At 39.5% G+C, this 19,559-nt stretch overlaps 1 protein-coding gene across 1 annotated transcript in view; it reads left to right on the top strand.

The window, feature by feature from the left end:
• Window positions 1-19,559, top strand: part of LOC140520638 (two pore channel protein 2-like) — a 62,059-nt gene that overhangs the window by 20,490 nt on the left and 22,010 nt on the right. Inside the window, exons 4-8 of the mRNA XM_072634685.1 lie at window positions 7,311-7,439; window positions 9,668-9,784; window positions 9,916-10,034; window positions 10,244-10,345; window positions 16,632-16,758. Of these exons, the coding sequence (XP_072490786.1) occupies window positions 7,311-7,439; window positions 9,668-9,784; window positions 9,916-10,034; window positions 10,244-10,345; window positions 16,632-16,758 (594 nt within the window). The remainder of the gene's footprint in view (window positions 1-7,310; window positions 7,440-9,667; window positions 9,785-9,915; window positions 10,035-10,243; window positions 10,346-16,631; window positions 16,759-19,559) is intronic.

The following is a 19,559-nucleotide window of genomic DNA, read 5'->3' as shown; positions in this document are numbered from 1 at the left end:
GACATCTCAAACTCAACATGTCCAGAACTGAACTAATTATCTTTCCCCTTAACTCTCCTCCAGCTCCTACGTTCCTATTACTGTAGAGGACAATATTATCCTCTGAGTCCCTCAGGCTCACAACCTGGGAGTCATTCTGAATTCTTTACCATCTCTCACCACTCCTGTACCCCTATATCCAATCTGTTGGAAAATTTATAGATTTCATCTTTGCAACATCTCTCCAATATGTCCCCTTCTCTCCTCTGACACTGCTACCATTCTGGTGCAGGCCCTCATCACTTCATGCCTTGATTATTGCAGTAACCTGTTGGTGGGTCAGCCTGCCTCAAGTCTCTCCCCACTCCAATCCATTCTTCATTCAGCTACTAAAGTGATTTTCCTGGTCTGATCATGTCACTCAGTAAACTCCAGTGGCTCCCTATTACCTTTAGAATCAAATACAAAATCCTCTAGCATTCAAAGTCCTTCATAACCTAGCCTCCTTCTACCTTTCCAGTCTTCTTATACCATACTCTCTGCTTTCTACTCTTCAGTCCAGTGACACTGGCCATCTTGCTGTTCCATGGAGAAGACATTCTGTTCCTGGACTCTGGGTGTTTTCTCTGGCTGTCCCCCAATGACTGGAATGCTCTCCCTCCTAACTAACTTCCCTGCCTTCCTTTAAATCCCAGCTAAAGTCTCACCTTAAAGAGGAATGCTTACCCAGTCCCTCATATCTAGTACCTTCTCTCTCTGAATTATTTCCTATTTATTCTGACTGTAGCTTGTTGGTACATTTGTGTTTGCTGTTTGTCTCCCTCATTAAATTGTGAGCTCCTTGAGGGCAGGGACTTTTTCTTGTATTCTTAGTTCTTAGCATAGTGTCTGGCACATAGTAGGTGACTGATAAATGTTCATTGGCTGACTGATCCTGCCAGTGACTCTGTCTTCAACCTTACAAATCTAAAATGACATTCTTCAAATTGTAACCTGGGGTCATCCTATGGAAATGAAATTTCTTTACATCCTATGGAAATGAAATCACTTTTTAAGTGATGGATTGTTTTTAAGACCTCTTTATACTCTTAAAAATTATTGAGGACCCCAAAGACCTTTTGTTCATGTAGGCTATATCTATTGATATTTACTAAATTCAAAGTTAAAACTGCTAAATTTAAAAAATATATATTAATTTTAAAATAATAACAAACCCACTGTATTACCATACATAACAAATTTAATGAGAAGTCACTCTAGTTTCCAAAACAAAAAAAATGTCATGAAAAGAGAGGTACTGTTTTACATATTTTTGCAAATCTCTTTTTTGTCTGACTTAGTCAATTCTTCTATGTGCCTCTACGTTCAGCCTGTTGTGACGTGTTGTTTTACTTTTGTTTGAAGTATGTGAAGAAGTGATCTCGCGTAAATAAGTAGTTAGAAAGGGGAGGAGTGCTTTACAAGGCAAATAGTGTCTTGGTGTTATTATGAAAATAATTCTGACTTTGCAAACACACTCAAGGGTTCCCAGACTACACTTTGAGAACCACTGTTTTATAGAATAGTCATTGTGCTTTAAAAGAAAAAAACCATTACTTTCTCTAAGTTATACAAGACAGAGTAGTAAGTCTTCATAGCTAACTATATGTAAAAAAAGATACCTCTCAGCCTGGCTTTTTGTCCTTATTCTTTTAAAGGTAAACTGCAGAAGCACCCCAGACAAACATGTATGCTTTCTTAAGTTTGCCTCCTGACTCTTATTTTCTTCCTCCTGTTTCCAATGACTTCTCCCACTTCCACTTCCCCATCTCTGCACCCTCCTTCAGGTCCCACTGACATCCCATTCTTCTAACTCCCTCTTGCCTATTAAAACAGCAGGAAAGGAGGTGATCACTCAGTCACTCAGCTGTCTTTGTAGGGCTCTGGTGCCTGACGTAGCTTTTCTTTGTTTGCTTCCCCAAATGATTTAGTAAACCCTTTCCTGTTTTGAGGAGGAAAAATGGGCAGAAAGAGCTACTTCAGAACATCAACATCCTGGAAAAACAGCTGTATAAACTGTCTTTGGCATGAATGAGTTTGTCATGGCTTAACAATCCTGAAACTTTTTTTCAATGTGCAGGAATTTTGTTTTATTCAGAATGAGCCTGAGTGCCATAACATACAAAATCATCTGTTATTTCTCTTATAAAAATCATGAATACAATACAATTAGTGGTAATTCCATTCTAGGAAATAGGGAAATGGCAGCCAGACTCACAGGTAGCATACAATACTCTAGTCCACTCTCAATAGGTGATCTCCATTTAGTCTTTAATTCCATTTATTTCTCTCATACTAAGGTTGATTGTAGAAGTAGGGGCTACACAGTTTTAAGTTTCTCTGACTTTCCCAAATAGCTCTACCATCTTAGCTGCAGATAATATAAACAACAGGTTCTTTGGATCCCTTGCCCGGAATACTTGGTACTTGGAAGAACTTTTTATGAAGTTAAGTGGGAAATAAATTTAATGGCCAGAGAGAAAGGACTTAAGGGCAAGAGTTGGAATCAGGAACTCTATTGAGAATTCCACAAATAATACCCTTCGGCATAGGGAAGAAGAGAAGGAGAAAAAAAGGGAAAGGAAAAGATAGAGTGGAAGACAAAGGAAGAGAAGGAAAAATAAAGACAGGAAAAGAGGCTTAAATGGCAGAGCGCCAACAACAGCTGCCTCAGTTGGCCCTGGACCCTCTGCGTACTAATGCTCCAAGTTACTTCTCCCTAAACTAGAGGGAGAGGTTTTGAATGCAGGGAATGGTGTTCCTTCTCTCTGGCCCCTTTCATTGGAGCAAGCAACAGAGCTTACTTACCTTTAAGCAGAGTCTGGAGTTAATCATTTTAGAAAATCACCAGTATTTAAGAATCTGAATGATTCTCCTAAGAGCTCCCATTCTGATGGTTTCAGTGCAGTTGATTACTTTGAACTCTTTTAATGTGTACATCTCCTTTTTGTCTGGAGGGGCATCTAAGACTTAGGTTGTCTGGGTTATACCTTAATTGCATTTGTTCTTCATCTGGTAAAACCCAGTGTGAATCTCCTTAAGTCATGGAAAAACTGAACCTGGTCGTACCATCATATTCTTCACCCAGTTGTTTCAGTAAGTGAGAAAGATATGGTTGATCCACTGAATCTGGCCACTTCTGGACATCAAAACAGAAACCTGAATTTTGGTAGTTCACAGCACTCCACTTTCCTTCATCATTCCACCCAGGAAATTGCCTGTGTAAAATGGGACCCCAGGTTGGGTTGTATCTATTTCGGGTGCCTATTTGTTGAGGAGACAATAGAGCCTTTCATGGAGATGCTTTTCTTCTTAATCCTTCAGACAGAAATTGTGGTCAGAACCATTGATTGGAATCCTTCTGCATGGACTTTCTAAGTTCTGTGGACTTCCTTAGGCTGAATGCAGTCCCCCACACAGAGTGTATTTCTGGGAGGGATCAGGATATTATCCACAAGCAAAAAAATGCCTAAGCATCTATAAAATAGGTGATTTTATATATTTGAAGACCTCAAATTGAAATATGAATGGCTGGTCAAATGGATGGGCATGGTTTTTCTCATTTGGGCTTTTGCCCACCTCATCCCAAAAAGCCTATATGAGAGAGACAGAGTTGAGGGGCAAAAGGTCATTCACTCATGGAGAGGTAGGCACTTCCGCAGAAAGTTGGTTTATTGGGATCAAACGCATGACTGCCACCGTGAGTAGAATTCTCTCAACATCCTTGTTGAATGCAATGCCACTTGGTCTTTGAATAATTCAATGTTTGGTTTCTCATGGTATGATGAAAAGATTTGTCCTTGATAAAGGAATTTCAGGAATTAGTGAGTAGGAGACCCCTGAAATTAGACCAGACCTCCTTCTTGTGGCTTTGAAGGGAAACGTGAGTTAGATTCTTTTAGGGTTAGAAGGGAGGGAAGATAAGAAGAAAAGAGGTGGGGGAGAGGATGGTAGTTGCCTATTTCTTGGAGCTGCATCATTGATTTGTACCAAGACCTAGAGCCTGCCCTGTCCCAGCATAGGCCTAATGACATTTTAATTCTAGGACCTTCCCTCTTTGGATTAGATCCCATTTATCCTGTGTATAGCTTGTTTCTATGTAGTTGTTTGCATTTTGTCTCTCTCATTAGACTGTGAGCTATTCAAGGAATATGAAATTATGTTGTGCCTTAATTTGTATCCCCAGCATTTACCCCAGTGCCTGGCACATAGTAGGCTTAATAATATTTATTGACTGACTGAGAACAAGTTGGGTTTCTCTCATCTCCCCACCTTTCCTAACCTTACTCAAACTCCTTCCCTCCCCTTTTCCCTTTCCTAAGAGTGTCTGATATTTATCTTCTGTTTCCTGTCACATTTGGTTATTGAGTTAGGTATAATGCTGTAACCCATTTTGTGTCCCTCATCTTGACTTTCTAGAATGTCTCAATACTTCCAGTGTTATTTTTATCCCAGTAGGAAAGTTGCTAATATAGAAAAGTACCACCAAAATACACCCTCTTTATTCATAGCACTGTTGCTGTATGATTGAAATCTACTTAGCTACTTGGATTGGCTTCATGGAAACTGGGCTTGACTGTCACTAGCAACTCCCCTTTCTCGGCCCTAGGAGATCCATGCTCAATAGGGCTTCTGACTGTGGTACAATTGTCACTCTTGCATGCAAAATCAGCCTCAAGAAGAGAACTCTGATATGATTCTGGGGCCCAAGAGGGCTTCATCCTCATACTTAGCCAGCCAAGCATGGCAGAGTCACAGAACCTTTGATGTCTCCACATTGTCATTTGATACTTGGCATGACAAACCCAGGAACTATACGAATGCAATTACAAAACACTTTTCACACAAATAAAGTCAGATCTAATCAATAGGAAAAATATCACTTGCTCATGGGCAGGCCAAACCAATATAGTAAAAATGACAATTCTACCTAAATTAATTTACTTATTTAGTGCCACACCAATCAAACTACCAAAAGTTATTGTAGAGAGCTAGAAGAAATAATAACAAAATTCATCTGGGAGAAAGAAAGGTCAAGAATGTCAAGGGAATTAATGAAATATTGTCATTTGAGAGATTTCCCTACTATTGGGTAAACTGCTCTTAGATATTCAAGATATCTATGTGTTGGGATTGGAAGCTCAATTCCGTGTGGACAGTCTCGGGCGGGTAAAGGTGGGAGCTTCTAAATCTTAGAGCTCTCACGAGACCCTCCCAGGAAACGGCAGGGGATCGAGGTGAACCGAGCTAGCTCGGGTATTTCCGCCTCTCCCCGGGAGATACGTGATGGGTGGAGTCTCCCTGCCCTCGAGGTCGTCCCGGATCTGGGCACACTATTGTTATCTAACAGCACGGTATTGAGATGCAAACTGTGTGGCTGAAGGTTAAGTAGGATTGAGGAAGGCTGAAAGCTCTCTTAGCACGTATGGAGCCAAGAGGACAGTAGGCTCCGCTTCTTTTCTTTCGTCTCTCCTCTCCCCCTCTCTCCCCGCATGTACTTCTACTTCCAATCCTTTAAGATCTTAGCCTCCTTAGGAAATCTCCCCCTCTTCCTCCTAAGGAAGACCCCCCTGCACTTGTAACTAGACCCTGAAATAAAGCTCAACCCTTGTTCGACTCTGGAACGTCCTTTCTCTCATATGTGCATCCGGTTTTGGCCAACCGAAGACCTCGGAGGTGAGGTAAGAAAGACTCGGATAGCTCACACAGGCCTCTAGGCCTGGCAGTTGGTGCCCCAACAGGGATTGGGAGCGCAGATAATCCTGGGTGCTTTTGGGGTACACCCGGAAGGGGCTGTGAAAGAAGCGAGTCCCGAATCCTAGATTCAGAAGGAGAGAAAGTGGAGAGAAGCTTCCCAAACCCCTGGGAAAAGGGCGGAGATGGGGAATCTATTGCCAGTAATAAAGCCAGAGGAACAGGAGTTCTGGGCTGAGAAACTTCACAGGGAATGCAGGAAGGCGGGGGTCACAATAGAGTTAGATGACCTCCGAGAACTAGACCCTGGAATAAAGCTCAACCCTTGTTCGACTCTGGAACGTCCTTTCTCTCATATGTGCATCCGGTTTTGGCCAACCGAAGACCTTGGAGGTGAGGTAAGAAAGACTCGGGTAGCCCAACACAGGCCTCTAGGCTTGGCATCTATGTCTCTACATAGCCTAATAATTTATGGCAAAGAATCAGGCTTTTTATGAGCTGTATCCCAGCAGTTACAAGGGAAGTGATAATAGCTAGCATTTTTATGGTGTTTTAAGGTTTGCATAGAGCTTTACACATATTGTCTCTCATTTGATCCTTACAATAACTCTGTGAGTTGGATGCTATTATGAATCCTGTTTTAAAGATGAGAAAACTGAGAAAGATTAGTGTGACCCCCAGGGTCACACAGCTAGTGTCTAAGGCAAGATTTGAACTCAGGTCTTCATGACTCCAGTTTCAGCTCTTCTTCCACCATGTTGCCCCTGGCTGCAAGGGAAAGATTACTTTACTACCCTGGGTAGGTCATTTACCTTTTTCAGCCTCTTTTTCCTTGTTTGTAAAGTGAAAGGGTTGGATTCAGTTTCTGAGTTTCCTTCCAGCTCTAAATCTATGATTCTATAAGCACTGGATTTAAAATCAAAGGTCTTGGGTTCAAATCCTGGTTGTGCTGCATCCTCTCTGTGTAATTTTGATTAAAAACTTAGCCTTTCTGAGACTTAGTTTCCTTATCTTTAAAATGTCAAGAGTGGGGTTGGAGTGTCCAATTTGTAAGGTCCTTTCCAGTTCTAAATCTAAACCGATGATTCTATGATCTAGCTATTTGTCAAATAAAAGCCTGTTAACAGGAAGAGTCAATTATCCTAAATGAAGCACTGTGTGTTAGTAACATGCATGTGCCATCTTTCATGGGGCATGTCATTGTTCAATTGAGGACTACAGTAATTTTCTTTTTTTTAATGTTTTATTAATGTATTTTACTTTATTTTTATGTATCACCATAGTTTCCCCCAGTATTCCTTCTCTTCCTACTTTAAACACTTTTTTGGTGGGGTGGATGCAATCAGGATTAAGTGACTTGCCCAGGGTCCCACAACTAGTAAGTGTCTAAAGCTTAATTTGAACTCAGGTCCTCCTGACCCTAGGGTTGGTACTTTATCTACGTCAATACCTTGCTGCCTCTTTAGAACAATTTTCATTTTCTGATCTTCTGAGTAAGAAGAGGAATGTTGGCAACAGAGGTAAAAGAAAATTAAAGCTTAGTCTAGAAATACTAAGTCAAATGATGAGAAATTTGGTTTTGTTTTTTCAATGTGTAGGCTACCTCACTGGTTGAAGTTCTTTGCCTTTGTGCATTCTTTGGACGGCTTGTACAGTTTGCGAAAGTCACTCCACGCATGGTTTTTTGGAAGGATACCAAAAACATCTGTATCATGCTAACCATACTGGTGAGTCTTTTGTGTTGGATCTTAAAAGATTTGGCAGAGAGAAATGACAGACTTGGCTGCTTGGTCTAGTCTTTATAAATTTTCTTCATGCACAAGGATGCAAAACCGATCCTTCCTTATTACTCCTTGTTTGCTTTTCTCTCATGTTGAGGTTGCTGCTTGTGTCTAGGAAGTTGTGGTTTGGTTTTAACTCTGGGGAGAGGGATAATCACAAATCAGGTCAAAGTTTGTGAAACTTGGTCACTGTTCGTCTCTCTTAAAAAAAAAAAAAATCTGAATATTCACTGTGTCATGTACAGAAGCCAAACTTAATACTGGCCTCTATGGCCCCTGTGTTCAATGACAAATGTTACAGGTAAAGGAAAATTGGAATGGGAAAGAGAAAAGGAAGATAGTGTAGAGTTTGCGGAAATATTTCTCAAAGTATCACATCATCAAAGATCATGAAATTAACCTTTGGGAAAAAAATAGATTTTAATTGATATCTTTTGCTTTTTTATCACCTACATTTTCCCTTGCATTCTTCCTTTCCTTTTCCTGGATCAGTTCCATCCTTTATTAAAAAGTTGGTTTTTTTTGTTTTTTTTTTTTAAGGAAGAAGAGGAAAAAGTCAGCAAAGCCATTCAATTCATTGAAAAAAAAAATCTGATATTATATGTACCATTTCATACCGATGGCCTTGTAGAACCTTTGTAGAAACTGATCATTAAAAAAATTATCCTCTTATATGACTTTTCTCATATCCTGTGCTTATGCTTATGTGTACTATATTTTGGAAGAAAATCTGCTCCCTTTCCTTTGAATCTTTGTATCTCCGATATTCTTTTAAAGTAATCTTATTTGGCAGTTCTTTTTCTTTCTTTTTAACTATTTTACATTTTATTTTTTAAAAAAAATGTTTTACCATTGAATGTTTTACTTTTTTTTTTTTTTTAAACATCCCTCTTAGTCCTCAGTGACTGCCCCCTCCTCCCCCACAGCCGGTTGAACCTTCCCTTGTAACAAATAAGTAGAGTCAGGCAAAATGTCAATAAATTGGCCATGTCTGAAACATGTGCTTCAATTTGTCTTTATAGCTACTCAGCTGAGAGACAGACTGCTCTCTGCTTCCTTGTTGTAAAGTCATGATTTATTTCTGATGCTTCCAATTCTAAAATGAAATGAAGTGGAAATGGCTTTTTTTTTTAAGAATACCCCAAACAGGGGTGTTTAGAAACAGAGTTAGGAGTTGGAGAAAAATTTCTCTGTCACTTTCATTCTTGAAAGGGAATAGGCCTGTAACAGACATGAAACTTTAATCCATACAAAATAAAATATTCAGTGCTAGGCACGTGTCTCAGCTCATCAAGTGGATTTTAATCCCCTTGAGAGCAAAGACTGAGGCTTTAATACTTGTTTTTCTCTTCCTCCTTTGTTTTGTATTTGTGCATTTATTTTGTACTTATCTTGTATATGCTCTACTTATGTTCTTAATCCCAACACTTGGTTGTTCGGTCATTTTCAGTCGTGTTTGACTCTGTGATTCTGTTTGGGGTTTTCTTGTAGAAGACACTAGAGTGATTTGCTATTCACATCTCCAGCTCATTTATGGATAAGGAACTGAGGCAGATAATGTGAAGTGACTTGTCCAAGGTCACACAGCTATCAAGTGTCTGAGGTCAGATTTGAACTCATGAAGATAAGTTTTCCTGTTTCCAATCCAGTGCTCTATCCACTGACCCACCTAGCTGCCCTATGAAAGCTTTCCCCGGCTCCATTTTCCAACCTGTGTTGGTTTACTTCTCCTTAGGCAGCCTGGTGGTCCTCTGTTCCCAGGTACTCACCATAGTAGTGCTGGACTTTGTAAGGACACCTGGTTGATGTTAGCCCTCCCAAAGTTCAGAATTCTCAAATTCAGGTAATCTGTCAGCCTCAGCTTCTCCTAGTAGCAGGGTTTGCAGGCATAGACTACCATGCCCTGATGCTTTTTGATTTTCAGCAAAGATTTGAGTACCAAGTACTCACTAGGACAATATGTATTAATTGCATTATTTACTTGGTTAGCTAATCCTCTCTGGGATAAGGTAAACCAGAGCCTTAAGCTCGTCCAAAAGTGACAAATTGGAATTAGAAAGTCTAAATTAATGAGATTTCATTGTATTTTAGTGTTTTCTCCCTAAAACCATTTATTGTTAGCCTTTTTTTCTCCATTAGCCCTCTCTTAACTTCCTGCTTTACTTCTTTTATAGCTGACCTTATTAGATCTGATTATTTATGGATCCCTTAGAGTCTTTAACATCCACAGTGTTCGATGGTCAAGATTCCTAAGGCCTCTCTTCTTAATCAACTTTCCTGAAAGTCGTCAGGTAAGAGGGTTGGCTTGATATGTTACAGGTTTGTTTTTTTTCCTCAAATAGAAAGCTAATTTCTCTCAAGGAGAAGCCATATTGGTGGTTTTGGCTGCATCCAGAGTGAAATGAAATATTTGTCTTGGCAGATTCGAAGAGCCTTCCGAAGCATCCGGAACACGTTGCCAGAGGTTCTCTACGTATTTCTCTTGCTCATGTTCAACGTGTTGATGTTCTCTCTTATGGCCTTGAAATTGTTTGGTGATAGGTAAGAATGCTACTAGAATCTTCTCTTCTGGGCCGTCCTACATTTGCATTATCCCTTATCCAAGAAGGATTCTTAACTCAGAAGGCAACTTTATTATTGGACAGCTACAACCACATTCCTGTAAGACCAAAAAGTACAATTGCAAGTCTGTTGGTCATCTTTCTTATACTTGTGTGTAAGTTTTCTCCCCTGTCTCTCTCTCTCTTTAGGAATCTTAAAACAGTGGAAGGATCATCCTATTTTACAAATATCCTAGATATAATGTTTGATCTCTATGTGCTGGTAACCACCGCTAACAGCCCTGATGTCATGTATGTATTTTATTATTTATCCTTCATTTTATTAATGTCAGTGCTTGGATTTAGTCACCTGCACAACTATATGTTAGCAGAATAGAGGTAGTTTTTAATGGGGGGTTCTTGAGAAAGATGTATGTCTTTTGTATTCTTTCTAAATGGGTGACAGAGAATACCCATGAAATAAGGAGGATACTATGATATTTATTTATTTTGGTGGAGAGTAGTACCAGATAACATGTGAATAGTGTTGGAAAAATATTTTTTAAATTAAATCTGTTCAGTTAGTTTATAGATATGCAATATCTAGACTTACTTCTGGAACTTGAATTCTCTCAGAGACTTGTGCCATATAGATGCTGATTCTTTCTTTTTAGGAAAAGTTTCCTTCTGCCACCAATATGCTGCCTTCATGAGTTCATGAGCTGAGGAATGAAGGGTTGACTCTATAAATCCCACCTAGGGGGGATAAGCCATGATAAATTCTGTAGATTTGAACTGAAAAGAAAGGAAGCTCATCTATTCAGTATTTATTAAGCACCTACTATGTTGAGGGTCCTCCAGCACAACTGTGAATACAATGATGACTAAGATGTAGTGTCTGTTCTCAAGGAAGTTCTATTTTAATAGGAAAGATAACACGTGGATGCAAATAAAGCTAGTGCAGGGAGATTAATGATAATAGTAATAATGTGATAAGATGTTGTGGGAGGGTCAAAGAAGGAAAAATCCCTTCTGGTTGGTGAGATTAGGATAGGTTTTGTGGAAGAGATAGCATTTGGGTTGAAGTTTAGAGAATGCATTAGCTTTTATCAGTCAATCAGTAAACATTTATTAAACATTTTCCATGTGCTGGGCACTTTATAATGGTCCAAGGATGTAAAAAAAAAAATGAAGTTCCTTGTTCTCAAGATACAGTTTGTAAGTGAAGACCAAATATGTATATAAAAATAAATGCAAAATAAAAATTTGTATATTAAAGATATAATTCTGTAAAGCAAGGGGCAGATTTTGAGGTCTTAAACTAAATATAACTAGATGCCTATACTCTGTATTATTTTACAATGTGGGAAAAAGTTTGATTAAATTGGAAGAGGCACCTAGCATTGAGCGAGTCTCTCGATTTGACACAGGTCGCAGAGAAACAGTTTCCAGGTAGACCCAAGGAGACAGCCTTCCAAGCAGGAAGCAGCTTCAAGGAATGGTAATACCTTCTGGCTGCAGAGAAGAAAACTGACTGTGGATTGCAGAGAGAATGAGCCTTGGAATTTGATAGTTCGGCTGTAGGGAGGAGTAGACCAGGAAACCCTGTGAAATAGTTTACTCAGTAGAGATACTGTGCCCAGAGGACATGACTGTATAAGGAAAAAAATTACTGGTGTATTGCAGTACCAGAGGCATGAGTTACTTTGGCCATTTATGTTCCCTACCTGAGAGCTTGACTGACATTATACTCTCAGTTCGTGTCCACTCTTCCTATGGACATAGGGGAGTGGTCTTAGGCTAATGGGGAAGGGAGGGAAGAGAGAACGATGTTTTGTAACTTCTTTTCTTACTATGCTATCTTAGTAAACACCTTTGCTTTGAGCCAATTGGTTAACTGTTAAAAGAAAGCATAGTGGTGGGGATTGATCATTTACTTTTGTAGGAATGCGGAATCCCACATACCCTTGAGCCTGAGGGTAATAGTTGCTTTATGGGGAGGTAGTCTAGAAGGGGATGCTATTAATACAAGGTGACATTTTTGGAGGGGAAAGTTATTAGCAGCTGATGAGAATCAGGAAATGCTTCATGTAGAAGTTTGTACTGGAGATGTGTTTAGAAGGAAAAGTGATTATAAGAGGCAGAGTTTGTGGGGAAGATATGGATCTGTCATGGATGATATAGTAGGGAGTTCATACTTTGATAATTTGATGAATTCATGTTCTTGTTATCATGAGTTCTTCCTGTACCAGTACAGATTAAAACTCCTTCATGTCCCATTCTGTGTGATTCTTTACCTATAATTTTTAATAAATCCTCTGGAGAGGATCCATCCAATATCCTGGCACTCACTTCTGATTCTCTTAATATTTTGTAGATAATAAGGCAGCACCCAGGATGACATTCTACTTTCCTTCCTTCTCCCAGCCCATCTCCTTTTTTTAATCTTGTATATCCTTGATGATGAAAATAAAACCTGATTTCCAAATTTTAATTGCAATCCAACTTATGGTAAATAATATGAACTCACAGTTGACTCAATCATTGTTTTCCTGACTTATTCCAAAGCTGCTCAGCAGCTGGGAGCAGAGGATGATGTCTATCCCATAGTATAAATGATAAGGAAGATATAGTGAGAGGTCAAGTAGCCAAGAAATGCTAAGACACTATCAAGAACCTTGTCATAGTGAATCCAGAAGAATATTTAGATTAGGAAGATAGCAAGGTCACTAAGAAAAGTGACCAGCATGAAGATCGTGTTCAGCAGGACTGAAGAAGTGGAATGGATAGAGGGAAAGGAGGTTTTGAATGACAAGGTTCAAGGTACAACTCTACTGATGAGTGGCTACAGTGGAGCTGAAGGACTTTGGTGTTCAAGTCAAGGTATGGTAGAGTCAAGATGTTGGAGGGCTCATTCATATGAATGCTGATGTTTGAAGCTCAGTGATAGGGGAATGTAGAAGTTTATTTAACTTTATAAAATTGGAGTGTTGATTGGACTAAATGATCTCTAAAGGGAGCTTCTGGCTCTGAAGTTCTGGGAATCTTGAGAGGTCAGTGAGCCAGGCCAATGTTCAAAGTAGGGGGAAATACTTGGCAAACTCTGCTTTTAATTACAGGAGAATGTTTTCTGAGCCTGCATTCCTGTTAGAAAATGTGAGGTGTGGGGAATGGAGACATTCTTGTGAAAATTCAAAAATTTGACCCTGTTGTCTTTAATGGAAGGCAGGAATCTCTTATTGACATGGAGCAGTTATTTGTCTTGAAGAAATTCTTGTTCCTATTGTGTTCTCGGTAATGAATTAATTTGCCAATTTTTCTTCCCCTACTGTATATGTTATGCAGGATTAGGTTGCTAGCTATGGCACATGCTCCATGTGCTATTTCAACTTGAGGTAAGAAGGTGTAAAAGTCCTGCTTGAAGTAGAGTGTGAATCAGCATCTTCTTGCCCTTTCTCCACTTGCATTTCTACCTAGTAAAATCTGACCATTTCTCAAAGCCTAGGTCAAATGTTAACTCCTCATCCTTAAACTCTCTGACATCATGGACTCCCCCAATACTGTCTTCCTTGGAGTTTTGTGTCAGCACTCTCTCTTGGTTCTCCTCCTACTTGCCTGATCATATCTTCTCATTATCCTTTGATAGATCATCACCCATGTCCTGCTGGAACTGCTTCTTCTTTTCTCATTAAACTTTCTGTTAGTGACCTCATCAGTTCCCATGTCTATGTGGATGACTCTCAGCTCTCTATATATCAAGCCCTTTTCTCTTTCCTAAACTCCAGTAACATATTACCAAATCTCTGGATGTTTCATAAGCATCTCAAACTCAGCATGCCCAGTCTTGAACTCATTGTTTTCTGCTAAACCTGCCGGTGCTCCAAATATCCCTTTTCCTGTTGAAGGCACCACCGTCCTTCCAGTTATTCAGTTATTCAGGTTCAAAAATTCTGAGTCGCCCTTGATTCTTCCCTCTCCTTCAATATCCCATCAGTTCTCAAAGTATTTATAGATTCTCCCTCACAACATGTTTCTTGTTCGCTCCCATAGACACCACCCTAGTCGGACCTTCAATCCCTTTCACTTGTGTTTTTTCTGTAGCCTCCTAATTGTCCTTATTGTCTCCAGCCTCTCTCTCTAATTTAGTCTCTAAATAACTGACAAAGTAATTTTCTTAAAGTACAAATTGGATCATGTCACTTCTCCACTCAAGAAGGTTCAATCACTCCTTATTGGCTCTGGGATAAAATGCAAATTTCTATTTGACATTTAAAACCCATTACAAGCTGGCTCCAACCTACCTTCCCAGGCTTGTTGTACATTATTCCCCTTCATGCATTCTGTATTCTAACCAAATTGAACTACTTTCTTTTCCATAAACTCAACATTTCATCTCTCACCTACGTGCCTTTGCCTACAGCTAGGCTATGCGGTGTTCCTAGAATATAAGAACTCCTTCCCTATCTAAGCTCCTATGCTCCTTTAAAGGCTTAGCTCAAGGATTACCTCTTATGAAAACCTTTCCTGATCCCTTCAGTTATCATTGCCTTCTCTCTCTTCCTTAAATGATCGTGACACCTGATTTGTTTCTATATTATATCTCTATAGAAGAATGGAAATTCTCTGTGGGCAGGAACTGTTTTTACTTTGGGTCTTCAGCTTGTTTTGTCCTTGGATCCATAATACCTAGAATCATGCTTTAGGTAGGATGGGCACTAAATAAATGCTGCATTGGATTGAACTAGATGAAACCTTCACTGGTTAAACAAAATTGCTTCTCCTTTCCCAACTTATCATTCTTTTCTATTTGAATAGTATTTTGCTAACCATCTTTGTTATGGTATGAAATATTATAAGCCCACAGTTATATATGTCATATAGTCCGTACTAGACTTGAGTAAGCTCCTTGGGGACAAGAGAATATGTTTAATTTATCTTAAATCATGATAATATCCAGCACTATACCTTGCACAGCCTAGGTTCTTAATAAACATTTTATTGAATTGAATTTTGAATACTAAGTAATACCAAGTTCTTAAATTAAGGAAGTAGAACCAAACTGAATTCTTTAAAAATCAGAAAAAGCATAAGAAAAAAATGCAGATATTCTGAAACATTTAAAGTCTGCTTTCTACTCTAAATTTTTTTTTCTAAGTCTTCTTGCCCCTAAATAGCAGCTTAACATGCCAATGGGAGTTCTTATTCCAGGACCATTTTAATATTGAAAGGATCTCCCTAGAAAGGTAACAATTAACCCAAAGGAATAAATTGGAGATGATGTAACAAAAGACCACCTTTTCCACCAAGGGACCCTGATTGTGGGCTCATGCTAAGACCCCCATCACTCCTGGGAGAGCCTGCCCTCTAAAGAGGGGTGCAAAGGCTCTTTCTCCCTGGATTTCTGTGCCCCTCCCCCAACCAAGAGTCTCAGAGAAAATCACTTAAGACTTAGGTTTAGCTTATATCTCAGGATCCCTCCCAAAGGAAGTTAATAAGGTATTCAAAATGTAGTATATATCAGGCATAGGATAGCTATTTGCTTCTTCCACACAAAAAAATGGTCAGAAGATTCATACATGTACAAAGACAAAGACTTATAACATACCATAACATACAAGTGCTGTTACACTCTCCTGGGAAGACAGTTCTCAAAACACTGAAAATCTCAAGCATTTTATTGGATGCTAATTAAGCAGTAATTTGTCTTCTCCTCAGCTCTGCGCTATCAAAACAGCTGCCTGAATGTTCTTGTGTTTGGGCAAGCCAGTTTTGGCTTGGGCTCATCCTCTTGATAGTGGCCATGTTCTGTGAAAAGGGCATAGCTGCAGAAAACTCCTCCTGCTACTTGTCAGTTCTGACTGAGGAATCTAGGAACTCCTGACCTCGTGAACTCCTGAGCTGGTCTCTGAGGCTGCTTCCATCCCAGGATTACTGTTTTGTCACCTATGCTGAGGCGAAGAAACACAAACAGAAGAAACATCTAGGGATTTGAGATCTAGTGTTAATCTCCCCTGAGCATTACATGCTCCTGCTTTTATCTGAAAACTGACAAAATCCTTGAGTGACCTAGCACATGTCCCCAGAAGTGAGCAGGGGAGTTCAGTTCAGCCCCATACATTCTCTTCCACTGTGACATGGCATCTTTGACAATGATCTACCTTCAGGTGGACAGATCAATGAATCAATTTATTAATTACCTACTGTGTTTAGCACTGTGCTAGGCATTGGCTATGAGGTGTATGGAGGGATGTTTTCCTTGTGACCCTCATAAAAATCAAGGAAACAGATGCTGAAAAGGGTCTTGGGGATAACCTTGTGTAATCCCTTCATTTTTCAAATGAGAAAACTGACCTCCAGAGAAGTGATTTATATCTAAGGTCAGTGGAAGAGCCTGGACTAAGATTCTGGTCTCCTGCCACCCCATCCAAGGCTCTTCCCTTTACAATGGACTGCCTCAAATCCTAGTTCCCCACGTGTAGTATAAGGAGTCATTTGCCTCAGAGAAGCACAGAAAGTAGGTAAAGAGGGTGATTAAGATTAAAATCCGAAATCTATTGCCATAAACAACTAAATTTTGCTGTGTTTTGTTCCTTTCCAGGATGCCTGCTTACAACTTAGATTGGCGATATTCTCTCTTCTTCATAACCTACATTGTCATCAATACCTACATCTTCATGTCTGTCTTCCTAGCTGTTGTGTACAACAACTACAGAAAGCATATAAAGGTAATGTATAGAAAGCAATAGGGCAGGAAACGTTGCCCGGTGTGTACTGGTGCAAAGAAATGATGACCAATGTATTTATAGGATTTTTTTTCACTGTCATGAAAAACATGCCTCAAAATTCTAGGGACTTCCCCCCTTTTTTTTGCTGCTGATCCCATCTGTTGTTTATTACCCAACAGCAGCATGTGGGAAGGAGGCAGGCTTCCCTTTTTTAGGTTAATGTTCTCCCACTCAAACAAGTTATTTCTATGCAGTGGAGACATGATTGTTCAATGAAGCTCTAAGAAACGTTAAAATTTAATGGTGCCATGAAATATCTGTTCCTCCTGCACTATCTAGTTTGGTGGCAGCTCAAGATATTTAAAATACTGCTTCTTTTTATAGCATAGCATAGCAGGTAGAATGCTGAGTTTGGAGTCAGGAAGATTAAAGTTCAAATTGTGCTTCTGATGCTAGCTAAGTGACCTTAACAAGTCACTTAAACTGTCAGAAAATCTCAAGCAACTTCATAGGATTCATTTTCTAAGTTATTGATGGCTTTCTAGTTTGTGTTAATAAAGAGAATTCCCACACCAGGAGTTCCCCACGGATACTGAAGGCATAGATCCTTCATAACACTTTCTGCTTAATAGGACACTTTTCACCATCATTAATGGTCACTAAGTGGCAGAGTGGACAGGATGCTGGACTTGGAGAAGGAAGACCTGGCATCAAATCCTCCTCAGTCACTTAGCTATATGACCCTGAGCAAAAACACTTAACCTCTCTTTGATTCTATTTCTTCAACTACAAAATAGAGATAATAATAGCTCCTACTTCATAGGATTGTTGCGTGGATCAATTGAGATGATATATGTAAAGCACTTGCTTTGTAAATCTTAAAGTGCTATGCAAATGTTAGCTACTATTATTTTTTATTATCTTTAGAAACGTGTAAAAGATGCATGGTGTGGGTGTGGGTGTGGGTGTGGGTTGTAGAGGTAAGGGAGGAGGAGGAGACTGGACCTATGATTTCATTGTTATAGGCAGCTTCCTGTGAGGAAATTCCCAGCTACCAATGCAGATTAGTACTTACTCTGCAATTTAGAGTCTTAGTTGGCTAGGGTTATAACCAAGAGGTTATGATTTACCCCAGGATCACACGGCCTGCATGTGTTATAGGGAATACTTGAGTATAGGTCTTTCTGACCCCAAGGCTGGCTCCCTATCTACTATGATGCTTAGCTAAAAAAAGAAGTACACACACACACGCACACACACACACACACACACACGCACACATACATATACAGAGAGAGAGAGAGAGAAATTTTACTTGAAGTACATGTGATTTATCAGTGTGGATACTTCTTGTGTTAATGGAGATTCTCACCATGCCCTAGGAAGCTGACTTCATGGGTTGGCTTGCCCAAAAACATGCATCCTGCAGTGGATGACCCTAATATAATTACCATCTCAAACTTAACTGGGCTGGTTCTCATCAACCAAAACAGAGTCTATTATAGGTTCACATCTGAAGCTTTTCTAAGTTTGCTAAGATCTGCCTGCTAGAGTTTACTTCCTTTGAGAATTTAATTCAGTTTATCAAACATATATTAAAGGTTTACCATGTGGTAGACTCTGGGAGTATAAAGACAAAATATGCACATCTGTGCATTTAAGAAGCCAACCGAGAGGATCCAGATCCACCTTTAAAGGAGAATGAGGAATTAGAAGTATATGAAACATAAAAAAAGATCATTTTGGACTGAATATAAGTCGCATCCTTAAAATGAGATGCTTTTGAAAGAAAAAACAATCTATAGGAATATATTGCAATAAAATACTAATTTTAGAGGCTCAGTTCAGGTTTTCTATGGGAAGAACACAGTCATACAGCCAAAGGCATATTCAGAGCAATACAGTACCACAAAGTTATCTAACTGGTTTTGTTTTGTTCCAAAATGTTCTTGTTCATTTCAGGGTTTTCATGTATCTATCTATCTATCTATTTATATATATATATACACACACACACACACACACACATATACACACACATATACACACACATATACACACACACACACACACACACACACACACACACATATATATGTATCATTTAGGTACTTTGGAGAATTCTTAGGCTTGTAGATTTAGAATTGGAAGGAATTTCAGAGGTGATATAATCCAGTTATCTCATTTTATAGATGAAAAGAAACCTGAGGCCCTGGGAGGTTAACTTATCTCCAAGAGGGAGTGCATCAGCAGTGAGTCCTACATGCCTCCAGAGTTGTCAGAGGAGTTCTGGCGTGCACCAGACCCTTACACATTCACCCTAATGGGCTCCAGGGCATTAGGCCCACAGGGGAGGGAGATTATACCCCACCAGTACCTCTATAATATTAAGATTCAAAGACTACAAACTATATAGGTTAAAAGATGATAGAAGCAGTAGATACAGATAGATACAGATCTTCTTGCCTGGCTCCACAGGAAATTTGGTTTCCCTTTCTGCTCTCTGTTTCTTCACTGCCACACTGAAGTTGTTTCCTCTGGTCTCTCAAGTCCTGGAGGAAACAACGTCTTTTTCTTAGTTCTCTAGGCATAACTTCAGATTTCATACTGAACGTTGTTAAAATGATTCCTGACACACTGAGTTTGCTGTTCTTTATGAATTAGTGAGTACTTATTGTGTCTACCAATGTGTACTAGAAGCTGGGGATGCAAATATCAAAGTGAATCAGTCCCTGCCCTCCAGGAGCTTACGTCCATAGCCTGTATTCCTGAACTTTAGCGTTCTCTAGCCTAGCCTCACC

This window comes from Notamacropus eugenii, chromosome 1 (assembly GCF_028372415.1).
Source record: "Notamacropus eugenii isolate mMacEug1 chromosome 1, mMacEug1.pri_v2, whole genome shotgun sequence".
In the NCBI taxonomy this organism is placed as follows: Eukaryota; Metazoa; Chordata; class Mammalia; order Diprotodontia; family Macropodidae; genus Notamacropus; species Notamacropus eugenii.
Note: the sequence above shows the minus strand (reverse complement) of the source record. Positions and strands in the feature narration are given on the sequence as shown.